A 16181-nucleotide genomic window follows, 5' to 3' on the forward strand; every position below is an offset into this window, starting at 1 on the left:
GCACTATAATTGTGCGGTCGCACCCAGAATTATGCGAACCGCAGAACTTAGGAGATGCGGCCGCATTCCAGAATTGTGCGGCCCCAAAATCTACTCCTGTCAAGAGTTGAAGAAAAGTGCAGACCGCACACAGAATTGTGCGGTTGCAGAACCTCCTAAAGGGAAATTTTGTCCGAAAATTCCAGCTTTGTATAAATAGACTCCTTTCGTGAAATTTGGTCAAGTTTTTTTAATATCTGAAAGTTGGTAGCCGTTTTTCTTTACTGTTTTAGGAAACTTTATCATAACTTGTCAATTTTACATTGAATTTTCATCTATTTATCATTAAATGTGAGTTTAATAATCTTTTCTTCTTTATTTTCTTCATCACCCACTATGAGTAGCTAAATTTCTAGCTAGGGTTGTGACCCAACCCTAGTGTGGGTACCTAATGAGTATTTGATTTAGGGCTTATTTATGGTTGGGTGTGTAATATTTAGCCTAGTTCTTGCTATAATTGTAGAATTAATGGTTGCAAACATTGATTCAAGCCTATTTGACTTAGTCTCTACTTGAGAAATAGAGACTTAGTCTAGGAAAACTTGGCTAACAAGAAATTGGGATGAACTCAAGAAATTGATAGTCCCAATTAAAGGGTTAAATCTAGAGATAGTAAAACCCGACTTGAGCATCCATCAACTATTTTGTGCATTACCCATTTGGACTTGAGAAAGCCAAATTAGGCAAAACCACTCTATTACCGAGAGGTATTGAGTGGGTAATTGTGTGTTGATTGCTATAATACACCCTGACCAATAAAACCCGCTCTAAATCTCACAACCCATTAGGCAAACACCTAGGTAGAAGTCACAACCTAGATCTTTTAAATACTTGAAAAACAACACCAAAAATATTATTCTCTAGCTTTACATTTGCATACCGTAGCATAATTTAGAAGTAGAATCAAAACACAGTTTGTGGAAGTGCATCTTAGACACTTTATGCGCTTAATCCGAATATATACCTAATCTCATCTACGCTCCATGTGGATTTGATCCTGACTCCTAGTTGGTTATTATTATTGCAATCAATCGCTTCACCATCAACATCAATTTGCCAACTGATCCCGAAAATAATGTTCGTAGAGGACCCCGACCAACAGCTCAAGAAGCGCCTGAAGGTGGGGACAATGGGGTGAGCCTACGACTGATTTTTGAAATGTTATAGGCCCAACAGGCGGCAATCGCACAGTTGCAGAATTAAAGCCACGCCCCCAACAGGGTCGAACCCAAATAATCCAGGGGAAGCATGCGAAGAGACGAACAAATTACCGAGAGACCAGGGTAACTTTCGAGTGATGAAGATGCTCGAGGCGTTGACCAAATGGTGGATTCAGGTGAGGAAAGTATTGAGACCAATGACAAGAAGGTGGAAAAATACAACTCTAGGGTCGATCAGATTCCAGGAGCACCCCCGATATTGAAGGGATCAGACTCCAAAAACTTTATCCAGAAGACCTTCCCCCGTGTGTGGCACAAAACCCGATCCCAAAAAGGTTTCGCATGCCCGTCATCCCCAAATATATTGGGACCACAGACCCGAATGAGCATGTGACCTCCTATACATGCGTGATCAAATGGAACGATTTGGAAGATGATGAAATCAAGTCGGTGTTGCTGAAAATATTTGGGGAAACTTTTTCCAATGGAGCGATGATATGGTATCACAACTTGCCTCCCAATTATATTGACTCATTTGCTATACATGTAGATGCTTTCGTAAAGGCCCATGCTGGGGCCATCAAAGTTGAGACGAGAAAATCAGATCTTTTCAAGGTCAAACAAAGGGATAACGAGATGCTCATGGAATTCCTATCGAGATTCCAGATGGAACGGATGCACCTTCCACTAGTTGCATATGATTGGGCCATTCAGGCATTCACTCAGGGGCTCAACCCCTGAAGTTCCTTGCCCTCTCAACATCTAAAACAAAATTTGGTGGAGTGTTAACCTGGGTTGACGTCCATAATAGGTACCAGTCGAAGATCAAGGTCGAGGACGACCAACTTGGGGGCCCTAATAGATATGTTTACCATATCAGGGCCGATGATAGAGCTAAGAGAGCCATTGATCAAGAGCCAAGACCGGTCCGAGAACGGTATCAACCATACAGCGCAGACCGGGGGGCAGGAATAGATCTGGGCATCACCCCACAAGAAATGAAAAAAGAAACGATCGAGGGCCTGGTGGCCGAGGTCTGATGAGCAAGAATGGGTTTGATAGGCCGCTTGGAAGTAGGGAAACACCGAAGTTATCAGAATGATACCTCAATGTGGACGCGACCAACATCGTGTCAACCATAGGGCGCATCAAAGAGACCAAGTGGCCCCGACCGTTGCAATCCGACCCTACCCAGAGAGATCCTAATTTGATGTATAATTATCACGGCACTCACGGTCACTAGACCGAAGATTGCCGACAGTTAAGAGAAGGAATTTTCCTGTTATTCAACAACGGGTACCTCTGAGAATTCCTGAGTGAGCGAGCTAAAAACTACTTCGGGAACAGGGAAGCCAACAAAAAGGTCGAATAAGAGGAGCCTCGGCACGTGATCAACATGATCATAGTAGGAGTCGACGTTCTCCAAGGACCAATGATAAAATGCACTAAAGTATCTATCACCAAGGAAAAACGCATCTGGGATTATGTTTCGGAGGGAGCCATTTTATTTAGCGATGAAAATGTCAAGGGCATCGTACACCCTCACAACGATGCACTGGTAATATCCGTGCTTATCAATAAATCTCGGGTTAAACGTGTGCTAAATCATCCAGGTAGCTCGGTCAACATCATCAGATCAAGGGTCGTAGAGCAATCGGGGTTGCAGGACCTAATTGTACCAGCATTCCAGGTATTGAACAAATTTAACATGGTGTATGAGACCACAAAAGGAGAGATAACCTTGCTAGTAAATACCGCCAGAACTATCCAATAAATGAATTTCTACATGATCAAAGGGGCCATGAGGTACAACGCTCTATTTGGAAGGCCATGGGTCCACAACATGAGGGCGGTGCTCTCGACCTTGCACCATGCGTTAAAATTTCCCACATCGGGGGGAGTCAAAATTGTCTATGGAGAATAGCCAGTCGCAAAGGAGATGTTTGCTATCAATGAGGTAATCCCGGTGACCGCGGTTTCGACATCAAGGAACATAGAACCGACCAAAAAGGAAGGGACTAAATAAAAATCACTGATATCGGCCTCGGCTGAACTGGAGAAATAGAAAGAACGATGAGCAGAAGAGGAGGACAATTATGGCATCCTGAGATCATTCATAGCTCTTGATGACACCGACACCACCAAATCAACGGTTAAAGAGCTAGAGAAAGTCATATTAATCAAGTATCTACCGGATCGAAAGGTATACCTGGGCACGGGGTTAACCCCCGATCTCAGGAAAAATCTTATTGATTTTCTTAAAACTAACGCCGATTATTTTGCTTGGTCCCATATTGACATGACAGGGATCCTATTGGAGGTAACCACTTATAAGCTGAGTTTGGACCCGAGGTTCCACCCGGTTAAGCAGAAGAGGAGACCATAGTCCGAGATCAAACATGTGTTCATCAAAGATGAGGCGTCCAAACTTCTAAAAATAAGATCCATCTAGGAAGTAAAATACCTGGATTGGTTAGCTAACATAGTGGTAGTCCTAAAAAGGGAAATAAACTAAGAATGTATGTGGATGATAAATACCTAAACAAAGCATACCCTAAGGATTATTTCCCTTTGCCTAACATAGATAGAATGATCAACATGACAGTCGAGCATGAGATATTCAGTTTTCTCGACGCCTACTCCGGGTACAACCAAATTTGGATGGACCCGGACGACCAAGAAAAGACTTCTTTCATAAACAAATTTGGTACCTACTGCTATAACGTAATGTCGTTTGGATTAAAGAACACTGGTGCCACCTATCAATGCCTAGTAAATTGATTGTTCGAAGAACAAATAGGAAAATCAATGGAAGTTTATATTGACGATATGTTGGTCAAGTCCCTACGAGAAGAGAAGAATTTGAAGCATTTGCAGAAAACCTTCGACATAGTAAGGAAATACAACATGAAGTTAAACCAGGAGAAGTGCGCGTTTAGGGTTGGTTCGGGTAAATTCCTCAGGTTCATGGTATCCAATCGGGTGATAGATATCAACCCCAACAAAATAAAGGCCATAGAAAGCATCACTGTAGTGGACAACATCAAGGCGATTCAAAGACTAACCGGGCGTATAGCCGCTTTGACCGGTTCATCTTGAGGTCCTCGAATAAGAGCCGCCGATTCTTCTCACTATTGAAGAAGAAGAAGATTTTTTCCTGGACTACGGGATGCCAGCGGGCTTTGGAAGAATTCAAACAATCCTTGTCGAGCCCCCCTCTACTACACACTAAGAAGGCAGACAAACAGTTGTACCTATACTAAGCGTACTCTGAGGTGGAGGTAGTGGTGTCTTGGTTCGGGAGGTAGAAGGTACGCAATTTCCCATTTACTATGTCAGTAGAACTGTAGGAGATGCTGAATCGAGATGTCCCCACCTGGAAAAGTTAGCACTCTCTTTGCTTAGCGCTTCCAGGAAGCTGAAACTGTACTTTCAATGCCACTCTATATGTGTCGTAACCTCTTACCCGCTGAGGAATATCATGTATAAGCCCCAGCTCTCTGGCCGATTGGCCAAATGGGCCGTGGAGATTAGCGGGTACGATATCAAGTACCGACCCCAAACTGCCATAAAATCCCAGGTGTTTGGCATACTTCGTGGCCGACTTTACGCCGGCCTTAATACCTGAAGTCGAGAAGGAATTACTTCTCACCTCGGGGGCTAATCGGGAATCTAGACCATATTCACGGATGATCCTCCAACACGAAAGGGTCCGAGCTCGGTATCATGTTGAAACCACATGTGGTAAGCAAAATTAGATAGTTTATTAGAACTGTAAAATTGACTAACAATGAAGCTGAGTACGGGGCCAGGATTGCAGGTCTAAAACTGGCTAAGGGCTTGGGGCCGAAATAATCGAAGCCAAGTGCGACTCCCTCCTCGTCGTAAATCAAGTCAACAGAACGTTCGAAGTAAAAGAAGAACGGATGCGGAGGTACTTAAACAAACAACAGGTAACCCTGTACCAATTCAAGGAATAGACTCTGCAACACATACCACATGATCAAAACAGTGAGGCCGATACACTGGCTAACTTGGGGCTCCGATGAATTCACTTGGGGGCAGTGGTACAACTGATGAACTCGGTGATATAAGAGGGTCATGCCAAAGTAAACTCTATGCGTTTGACATGGGATTGGATAAACAAATACGTAGACTGCTTGAAGATAGCAAAATTGCCTTTGGATCCCAAAGAATCGAGAGCCCTACGCACCAAAGCTGCCAGATTTAGCTTAGTCGAGGGGGCCTTGTGCGGAAGATTTTTCTTTGGCCCCCTGGCCAGATGCTTAGGGCTTGGAGCGACCAAATATGCCATAAGAGAAGCTCACGAGAGAACATGTGGGAACCATTCGGGGGCAGAATCCTTAGTTCGGAAGCTAATCAAAGTCGGCTACTACTGGAGCGAAATGGAGAATGGTGCAAAAGACTTCGTATGAAAATGCGATGAGTGCCAAAGACACACCCCGATGATACATCAACCGGGAGAAATGCTCCACTCGGTCCTATCTCTGTGGCCGTTTATGAAATGAGAAATGGACATTGTCAGCCCCCTACCATGGGTGCCCGGTAAAGCTCAATTTATACTATTCATAACCAATTATTTTTCCAAATGTGTCGAGGCTCAGGGTTCGAGAAGGTCCTAGAGAAAGAAGTCATCGACTTCATCTGGGACCATATAATATGTAGATTTAGGATACCAGTCGAGATCGCCTACGACAACTAGAAGCAATTCATCAGTAGTAAGGTGAGTAAGTTTCTCGAAGATCATAAGATCAAAAATATATTATCAATGCCTTATCACCCTAGTAGGAACGGGCAAGCAGAATCTACAAACAAAACTATACTCCAAAACCTGAAAAAGAGGTTGACCAGTTCTAAAGGAAAGTGGAAGGAAATCTTTCCTGAAGTCCTGTGGGCATACCGCACGACTTCGAAGTTGAGCACCGGGGAAACCCCATTTCTATGGTATACGGAGCTGAAGCCTTAATACCAGTCGAGGTAGGGGAACTGAGCTTTAGGTTCTAGTATGCTACCGAAGAGTCGAACTGCGAGGCCATAATCACGAGCTTGAAACTATTGGACGAAAGGCGGGAAGCCGTCCTGGTCCGGTTGGCCGCCCAAAAGCAGTTAGTAGGAAGGTACTACAACCGAATAGCTAACATCCGACACTTTCAAGTCGGGGACTTGGTATTGAGAAAGGTAACACTGCACACCAGGAACCCAAACGAATGGAAACTGGCCCCGAATTGGGATGGATCGTATCGAGTTATTGGAATAACTAACAAAGGCTCATACAAATTCGATGCGGGAAACGTCATTAAACTACCAAAAAATTGGAACGTGGCACACTTAAAGCGGTACTACTGCTAAGGTACGATCTTAATTTCTTTTAATTTTGTTACATTACGGACTAACGCATGCAGGTACTCGGCCAGGGGCGAATGTTGATATTAGGTCTGAAAGCACGTGTTGCACTCTTTTTCACTTGAACCGTTTTTATCCCGAGGTGGGTTTTTCGGTAAGGTTTTCAACGAGGCAACAATAAAATGTGCTACGTTAATTTTGAAGACCGGCCTTGAACCAGAATTAATGATCGTTTGCACCAAATCAACGGTATCCAAGCCCTCACAAGTTCGGCCTCGACTACTCGGGGTCGTTACCCCTAGATCAAGATATTAAGCAAAGGAAATGAAAATTTTATGTGTCAAAAACAAAGGCTTGGTGGCTAGGATTCATTGTAAGTGTCAAACGGTCATACGAATCGTGCACATATAGTCCATTCTAGCCACGGAACAAGGCTTATGCACCCCCGATCATATATCTTACATATTAAATAATGAAAGAAATCATTTACTTCCCTTATACTTTATTACTGCACAGTTCACTTCTCCGATCCGGGATCCTAAATCCCACGGGCTACCACTACTCGATGACTATCGATTGATAAAAATTCGGACAACCTGGGCTATCGAATCCCGGAGGTACCAAGCCTATTAGGCAGTGCCCGAATACAAAAGGCTACGGCCACTCTAAAACGGCTCAGAGACGTCCGAAGTCCATACTCAGAAAGTAAGGCCCTTATAAAAAATTGAAACCTATGGCAAAAACATCATCTAAGACACTTAAACATCTTAAAAGCCTTCGATTCTATCGATATCTTGAAGCCACGAGTAACCCCGAGTTGCCATCGAAATCAGCTACCATTCAAATCTCTAAATGATGGATACTTTAGATTACATTTGATTTTACGCTAAGACATTTAAAATGATGCAAAAATAAAATATCGCAAATAGATGCTGGAAAACAAAGATACAATATTGCCAAAAAGGGGAAATTTTATATATTACAAACAATATTTACAAAGGCACAATTAAAGGGCCTCAAAATAAACAAAGATGAAATTATATAAGGGAAAGCTTAAAAAGAACTAAGGCATTTACGCCCGATCTTAACTGGGGCTCGACTCGTCACCATAATCGTCGGAATCCTCGGAGCCTTCGCCGACATGTCAAAACCTCGGGCATGGATCTCTTTGAGGGTCTCTCTTCGGGATAGCCGCTTTACGTACTAGGTCTTCATCTTTAAGCGGGCCTTGGCTATCTCTACACCAGCCTTATACTAGGCCAGAATTTCCTTAACGTCGGAGGAATCATTAGAATTTACCTCCAACTTGGACCTCAGCGCGGCATACTCTTGGCCGAGGGCATCCCGTTCCGTGATGGCTGAGTTCAGCTTTGCCCGGAGTTCATCATTTAGCCGAAACCACTTGTTGGCCTTGTCCTTTGCCACCTAGAATTGGTTCTTGACTGATGCCATCTCCTCTTTTGTTCCCTCTTATCCAAAGCCAACATATCCATCCTGCCCTTCCACACCTCAGTCGCGGCCTTGACCTAGTCTATCTCATCCCAAAGCTGGTCGATCAAATCTACCTTCTATTGGACCTGCGGGGTTGCATTATTAATTACGAGTAGCTTCTCATTTTTAGCCATAAATATCCTTACCTTCTCGACCAGATCAGCGTGATCCCATTTCGCGGACGAGGCCTCTTTCTGAGCCTTTTCCAGCTCGGCCCGAATAGTTGGGAGATCCTTAAGAGCCTCATCTTGTTGCTCACAAAGAGACCTATACATGTCCTTCTTCCGGATATGCTCTTTGAGCTCAAACTCGAGCTAACTGGTCTCGAAACGAGATCGAATGAAGCTTTCATGGTGAAGCAGTGAAGTCTAAAAAAATAACAAAGCAATTAGAATATGGTGAGCAAAATCCGCAAAAGATACAAAGGATAAACGTCTTACCCAGTTTAGTGCTTGTTTCTCCTTGTTGAAGAGGCTCGACGTGCCTACATTGTTCATCTTTGCATGTTCTTCCTCGATCACCATGCAACAAAGGTAGTTGGCCATGCCCACCAGAGCGGACAGTGCCCGGGTGCCCGTCGAGATAGTAAGAACGACTATTCTCTTGCGGTCAGTGTCAACACTCGGGGCGGGGAATTGATTCATTAATTTTGGGCTCGATCTCGGCTCCCTCGCCCCCGATGGCACATCCTTTTTTGGGACCTCCAAGTGACTAAGCTCGGAAAAATCCTCTAACGCGGCCATGTCCATGCCATCGAAGAACGTGTTGAGGGCATCATCTGGGCCCGATGTTGTCTCGTTTGACTTCTCTTTGACTGCTTGGGCCTCTTCAAGCATGAACTCGGTATAGTAAGGCATCTCCACAATGTAAATGATACTGTCTACCTCCTCTAGGATAGGAGCGGCTTCTCGGGAGACCACGGCATCTGTCTCTCCCTCTGGTCCCTAAGCTAGAGGGTCATCGACCTCGTTGCCACTTCTTTCGGTTGTCGCATGCTCCTCCTTGATGAGGGTCGACTCATGGGCCATTAACTCGAGGTCGTCATCCTCGGGGTAATCTCTTAACCGGAAAAGGGAATCAGAATCCGACACCCTGGATTTGGAGCTCCTTTTATTTTTTCGGATCCGGATAGACACCCTTTTCTTCCTCACCTCGGCATCCAGGGAACCTAAGGACTTCCTTTTTCTTATTTTTCTCCTCCTTTGCGGCGGCACAGGGCTGTCCCGAAGCTGAGGGTTTGACAAGTGCGGACGAATCCTTGTTCTCATTCAACGGCCTGAGCTAGGCGGTCTTGGGCAAACCTGTGAGAAAGAAGAAGACTCAGCGAAATATAAGTCAGATGTATGGATGTAATCATTCGGAAAGAACCTCACAATGGGAATGGGCCTCCCACTTTCCCTTCGAGAGCTTGTGCTATGTGCGCTCGGAGTAGGGCATCTATTTGCAAATCCCCTCGATTCACTCCGTGAAATGGGGTATTGCAATAGGAACCCGGGAAACCACTGCACAATGACAAACAGGTGCAATTAGAAAGAGAATAAAACGGAACGCCAAATACCCAAGAAGGAAAACACTTACGAGATATGTTCCACTTGTCGTAGAACGGTAGAAATTCAGAGGGGGTGAGGTTTACGGTCTTCACCTGAACGAACCTCCCCTGCCAGCCTCGATCTTGGTCCTCATTGATGCTCGAGAACGGAGCCTTGCTTGCTTAGCGAACGAGCTTGATCAATCCCCCTCCCCCCCTCCCCCCGGAAGATTCGGGGACTGTATAGACGAAGCCGATGGTCGCGGGTGAACCGAGGTGCTTCGGTGTTGTTTTCAAAGTGTTAGAGGAGGATTACGATCCTTCAAAAGGATGGGTGAATCTGCCCAAGGCAGACCTCAAACCTTTTGCAGAAGTCGAGAACTATAGGGTCCATCGGGGTGAGTGTGATGGGGTAAGTGTAAATACTTAAGTACCTCTCCATGTGAGTGGTGATGTTTTCGTTGGGCTCGGGAACGACGAACTCCTTGCCCTCTCAGTTACAGTCTATGGACTGTGGGTAATGTTTCCTCAGTAATGGAGCATATGTACCTCTATTCTCCCTCACCCCGGTCCTGTTGACTGGAGGCTTTCTCGACGTTGAAGTCTCTCCCGACGGAGTAGCCCCCAGGTACGAAGCTATTCAAAGGAGGCTCCTGGGCCACCTGGGGAATGGCTACCTCGGCATCTGTGGCCGGATTGGAAGATGAAGGGGCGGATTTCTGAGGCACGGATTTAGAAGTTTTCGCCATTGAGTTCTGGGAATATGAAGATTTGAATAAAAGCTATGAAGGTTTGAAGATGGGATGAAGATATGAAGGTCTAGGTTGAAGATTCAAAAAAAATCTATGAAGATTTGAAGATGGACTGAAGATATGAAGATCTAAGGAGCAATGTGTGAAGATTTGCAGAAGTCAAAGGCAAGTAGAAAGTTCGAGGGTAAATTCAAGAGTTCTGGAATCGAGAAGCGTGGAAGTAAAAAAGGGGAGGCAGTAGCTTTTATAGAGGGAGAACAGTCAATGCGCGACGTTTCGCATTCGAGGACAGTCAACCGGGGACTGACACGTGTCCAAAGTCAGAGCGATGCAACTGATGGACCGTTTTGTTGATCCAGCAACCCTGTCGTGACGTACGAGGGAAGAAGCCGGGGATCATTTATTGCTTCCCGTCGTTTAGATAAATCTACTCTCCGAAAAATAAGTGGACTATCTGTATACGGGTAAAATCGGGGGCAATGTCTACCCCGATTCCCCGATGAGAGAACAAAGGGGGAACACATGCCCGGTTTTTGCAGCCGAGGTCAAAGATCCTTCGTATCAAGACCCAAGAAGGGTGAACGGTATGTCCAATACCGGGCGTGGAAAAGCGACGCGTCCGGGCCGAGTGTAAGTTCTAGACCTCGGGAGACACATTGAACGGTTATGCATGATGGATAGAGGGTTGTGATACCCGCCCTCAACCGGATATCACGACGCGAACCTCGCTCGATGTCAATTATGGATCAACAATTATCGGGAAAAGAAGATTTTTACCTTTTTATGGCTTTTATTAAGACCGAAACTCTTCTACTATATAAAGGGGAAGTTTTTCTTTAGTCTGACACATTGTAACACGCAATTCAAGGCAATAAAAGTTTGTTTTTACCTTCTAGTTATTGTTGAGAACTTTGTTTACTTTTTCTATTCTTCATTCACTATTGGGCTCGAACCGAGGGTCCAATCGAGGACGGGATCACCGCTCAATTTAAGATCAAGCTTGTTCATAACATCAAGATTGGTATGATCATTTATTTCATCTTTAATTTATTTATCTGCTCTTCTTAATTATTCGTGTTGAATTAAACTATGTATCCTTTAAACTGGGTACAAATTCAATTGTTACTCAATTTTGGGGTAAACAGTACTCTTTCCACCAAAAAGAACAAGCTGACATATTTTTATTAAAAGATTCCAAGAATTTGGAAACTTTATTCCCCTTCACATGAATTCAAGTCATCACAGCATCATTCTGTATTATCTAAGTCTGAACTAAAATGTCTCAAGAAAAGAAAATTCTCAGTGTACAATTTGACTTCCTGCAGCTATGTATTCCTATCAAATCATTGAAAGAATGATATTTTCTGTCCAAAGCGAAACTCATATAATGCTTCCATTTGGAATAATGGCACCCTTCAAAATTACAACTATGCCTCCAGTGATAATGTAGCCATTTTCTTCATTACTACACTCTTGGACATTTTCCCTATTCAAAATCTGCATGAAAACAATAAATTATGAATGCAGTTTGACAAAGGAAAGAAAATGAAACTGACAAGATCAAGGCACAATGTTCTCTGCTATAAGACTTTTTATTTGCAAATTCAAACATCTAGTCCTTAGCATCATAGATGTTCAAACCAGAAATTCTCTTAAAATACCTTAACATTTTTGCCAATTCTCACATTCTTATCAATTATTGCTTTCCTTATTTGCGTGCCTTCTCCAATTCCAATAGGAATGTGGATATCCTCCTCTAAGCGACCGCCCTGCATATTTTCACTAAGTTAAATATCCTTCTCTAGAAACTTAATCCTCCTAAGTACCATGAGTGGATAAGAATCAAAAGTAGAAATATAAGGGATCTCTCCAACAACAAACACAGTGGGATCAAATGAGGTCTGGGATAGAGGCTGTTTCCGATAGACCCTCGAATAGGTATCTCTCCGATGAAAGTAAATAAAATGTTTTCATGTGTCTTACTTGATAGGTATCGGAACCCATTATTACTGAATCCTCAACAGTTGCTCCATCACCTACTCTTGTTCTCATGCCAACAACTGTACCTCTGATCTTGCATCTCTGCACTCAGAAAACACGAAGCGCGAAAGAAAGATGTTTGTGAGGCCAAATGGTTGTATAGTCTTGGTCTTAATAAAAATTCTAATTTTCTTTTTATAAATTTCAAGGACAATTGATCACTTTTATACATTGAGAAAGCATCCATCTCCGATCACAGAGTCCGTTATAACAGCATCAGTTATCTGAGTTGGAGGTAGGTGTCGAGGCAAAGTGTATAGCGGAGAGTCTTTGTCATACATGCTGCTATCGAAAATGAAATTTTTATTAAGTCATTGAAGGACCTATTCTGGGTAACATTAAAGGGATGTAGTGCCTTTTATTCTTGAGACTTTTGAAGATACTGACCAATATGCCTTATTTGTATTCTTTATGCTTTCCATATTTGCCCGGTAGTAAGCTTCAATGCTTCTGATATCGTCCCAGTAGCCGCTGAATTTGTGTGCATATACCTGTTTGTTCCAAAGAACGGTTTAAATTAGAGCGAAAACAAAATATTGACTATGTTTACACCACAAGAGGGAGATATTTTATGTTGAGAAAATCTTAAAGATCTGGTAGATATGAAAATACATGACTCTTACATTCATTCCTAAGGAAATTGCACCTGGTACAACTTCTCTTCTGAAGTCATTGGCCAAAGGATGATACTCTGTCAGAAGCTTTATCATAGCATCTTTATTAACAACATAGATATCCATGCTGGCAAAATTATCATGAGAAATGTCTTTCAATTTCTCTGAATTTTGTACCTGAAATAATGTGTTGATCTTTTACAAGGAAATTAAAGAACCTCCAGTGCTAATTCATGTTCTTTTTTAGCAGTATGAAATGACTTAATGAGAAACAAATGAAGCAATTGGAAGTCGTACTCGCTTCTCTGGATTGTCTTTGAAAGCAATGACTTGATTTTCAGAATTTAGTTGGAAAGTACCAAATTCTGTATCGTTATCCCTCGTTCGACTTAACACTGCAACAGTTATATCAGCTCTGTTGTTCCAGTGAGCCTCTAAGAGTTCCTGGAAATCCATTTTGTAAAGATGGTAACCGGGAAGCAGTAGAAACTCGAGGATCGGGTACTCTTCTAGTACCCACAAACATCTTCTTATAGCATCAGCAGTTCCCTGAGAATACAAGAAAATGACCCCCATTGTTCCGACGGAGAGAACATATGATTAGCTTTTGGGGAAAGTTCCAAACGAACAATTTCAACAAAGTCTTACTGTCTTCAACTCTATGTACTCCTCTATCCGTAGAATAATTGAATGCATAGAAATGGCAATATCAGAGTTTTTCTTATTCGTATTAACAGCTACTCGAGGGGGAATGTTTTAGCAAGCATTTATAGATAGTTGGAAAACATGCACATAGTAAAGGTTTGAAACTACCTTTTGTGTTTCTTTACCTGAAACCATCCTTTGCCCTCAGGGCTCTGATAAGCTGCAATGACTTCAACTAATGCTTCGTTCCCGATTCGTGCACTAGAATAAGCTCTTGAAAGGTGGGAATTTAGAGAGGCAGAGTTAAACTGTGTAAGTGCATATACCTTCCTTATATTACTATTGATGCAGTTACTAACAACTGCATCAATGAGTCTGTAGTTCCCTGCGATAGGAAGTGCAGACTCTGACCTTCTCTTTGTCAATGGATAAAGTCTTGAATTTGATCCATCTCCAAACACAATTGCTGCAACATTCTGGCAACAATAGTTAAGATCTTTTAAATATCTGAGGTGAAGAAAAAAGAACATCTACATTATAGATTCTTGAAACATTGACATTTTTCTTCTTTTAAGAACCACTAGAAAACAGTAATAAAATATAACAGACTCAAGCCCGACTGCCAAGGTATTGTCCGCTCTGGCCCAACTTTTGAGGCCTCACAGTCAGAGGCGACCTATATTTGGAGAAGAGGGGTCACTGGACCCCGTTAACTACAAAATTTTTGGATATATATGTGTATGTATAGAACAGTCATATATTTTACTTGGAACCCTTAAAATCAAAAGTCGGGGGAACTGGTTGAGCAGTTCGGTCATGTACCCCGACAGTTGAAATTCTTGAACCCACCTTTAATGGCCCCTAACCTTTCCATCCCATTTGAATGTGGGATTCGCCTAAAGCAAGTTTCTCGGCGAACTCCTTTCGAGTTCAACCGCTAGCGGTCCATGAGCTGTTATACAGATGTAAATAATGTGAGTGTTTAAGGAAAAGGTTAGCAAACCTGGTCTGCTGGAGGAATTAGAGAGTTTGGACATTCAAAATGTTGTGTATATGATAGATTCAACTTTGATGGAACAGAAGCTGGAATGAGCTTTGATGTAGGCTTGTAAACAAAATGAGGGGCATTAATCTTGAGATTCAGCCAAGTAGGAAGAGACATGACTGAATACTTTGTATGTCAAAATCTCTATATCCCCTACTTGGTATACTTTGCTTCATCTTCCCTTTATGTGATGTGACAGCAATTTAAGAAGGGGAAGTTTAGGAGGGAATATTTAGCTTTCTTCTGGTTCATGAACAGTGTAACATGTAGTATATGAAAACATCAGAATATTGTCCTACAATTAGTTAGCTTAAAGTGAACCTATCATAAATACATTCTATTGTTGCTAAGGTTTTCTTTGTCCCTTTTTCATGGTTCTATGTTTAACTTTGATTCTAAGCTTCTCTTCACATATACAATGTAATTAAAAAAAATTCTCATATGATAATCATGTTATTCCATACGTCTCTTTTTTCATCTCTATTTATTTTTCATTTCTCTTTAGTAAGGGTGTCATCCTTACAAAAAAAAGTTCTTTTTATATATGTGTTTGTGTAAATAATATCTTTCTAAATTATAATGAGTATATATATCAAGTTGACATTATTTGAAAATAATATAAAGTAAATATAAATTTAAGACACGACGTAAAGTCTTAAAAACATCACCGTCTCATTCTCATGAAACTCATTTACAAGTTGAATTATGACAATAATCTGATAAATTATACAAGGTGATCCGAAGGGTGGGGGTGGTTAGCAATATTTGAAGTTTGAAAGGAATCTTAAGAAAGTTTTGCTTACTTTTGGCAAATGAGAATGGAGTGGATCCGAAGGTAGGCATTATCTCTGCTTTCGTGTCTTCTGTTATTGTCCCCTCTAAATTCTATACCAAGCAAGTTTCAAGAATTTTATATCCAATTTACATTTTAAAATGTGGACTAATGCTTTTAATACTAACAATGGTCTCTCAATAATTAGCTTTACACCTAATAATGAGAAACTTTTTGCTATTACGAAAAAGCTAATTACTCCAACTCACATTTTATATTGATAATAATGCTCCATGTTTTAGGATATTTTTCAAACATTCCTAACAATTGATTTTTTAAGAAGATGAACAATTGATCCCACAAAGTTCAAAACTCTCAATTTAAGAATTAATCCAATTGGCTAAATTTTTTGAAATTAATCTGACAGTAACTAAACACTTTCGTTTGGTATGATAGATAAGCAAATATAATCTTCGGATTGGTATGATAGATAAGCAAATATAATCTTCGGATAAAAGTTGAGTACCATCTTATTTCTTTTTTGATTACTAATCCTGGAATAAGTTATCCAAGGAATAAAAATAGTATCAGAATAACTTATACCTGACAGAGGGAGGAATAGTAATCCTAAAATAAGTTATCACAAGATAAAGCAGTAAAATTGACAATTCCAATATTAATATAAATAATATCAGATTACTAATCCCAATATAACTAATTTCAGCATAACT

At 41.7% G+C, this 16181-nt stretch overlaps 1 protein-coding gene across 2 annotated transcripts; it reads right to left on the reverse strand.

Annotated features, from left to right (window-relative positions):
* Positions 1 to 11484: 11484 nt before the first annotated feature.
* Positions 11485 to 15125, reverse strand: LOC104105586 (inactive glucose-1-phosphate adenylyltransferase small subunit 2, chloroplastic). 2 transcript variants are annotated; one of them, XM_009613933.4, is made up of 9 exons: positions 14637 to 15125; positions 13819 to 14109; positions 13286 to 13537; positions 12998 to 13165; positions 12762 to 12865; positions 12545 to 12659; positions 12318 to 12416; positions 11996 to 12103; positions 11485 to 11831 (listed from the first exon to the last, which is right to left on the reverse strand). In XM_009613933.4, exons 1-9 carry the CDS (start codon positions 14793 to 14795, stop codon positions 11715 to 11717), a joined length of 1413 nt encoding a protein of 470 aa, XP_009612228.1. In that variant the 5' UTR covers positions 14796 to 15125; the 3' UTR covers positions 11485 to 11714. The 2 variants fall into 2 exon arrangements, with proteins under 2 accessions (XP_009612228.1, XP_009612229.1); XM_009613934.4 differs by having other exon boundaries at positions 12545 to 12656; positions 14637 to 15122.
* Positions 15126 to 16181: the final 1056 nt, after the last annotated feature.

Source organism: Nicotiana tomentosiformis, chromosome 12 (assembly GCF_000390325.3).
Source record: "Nicotiana tomentosiformis chromosome 12, ASM39032v3, whole genome shotgun sequence".
NCBI lineage: Eukaryota > Viridiplantae > Streptophyta > Magnoliopsida > Solanales > Solanaceae > Nicotiana > Nicotiana tomentosiformis.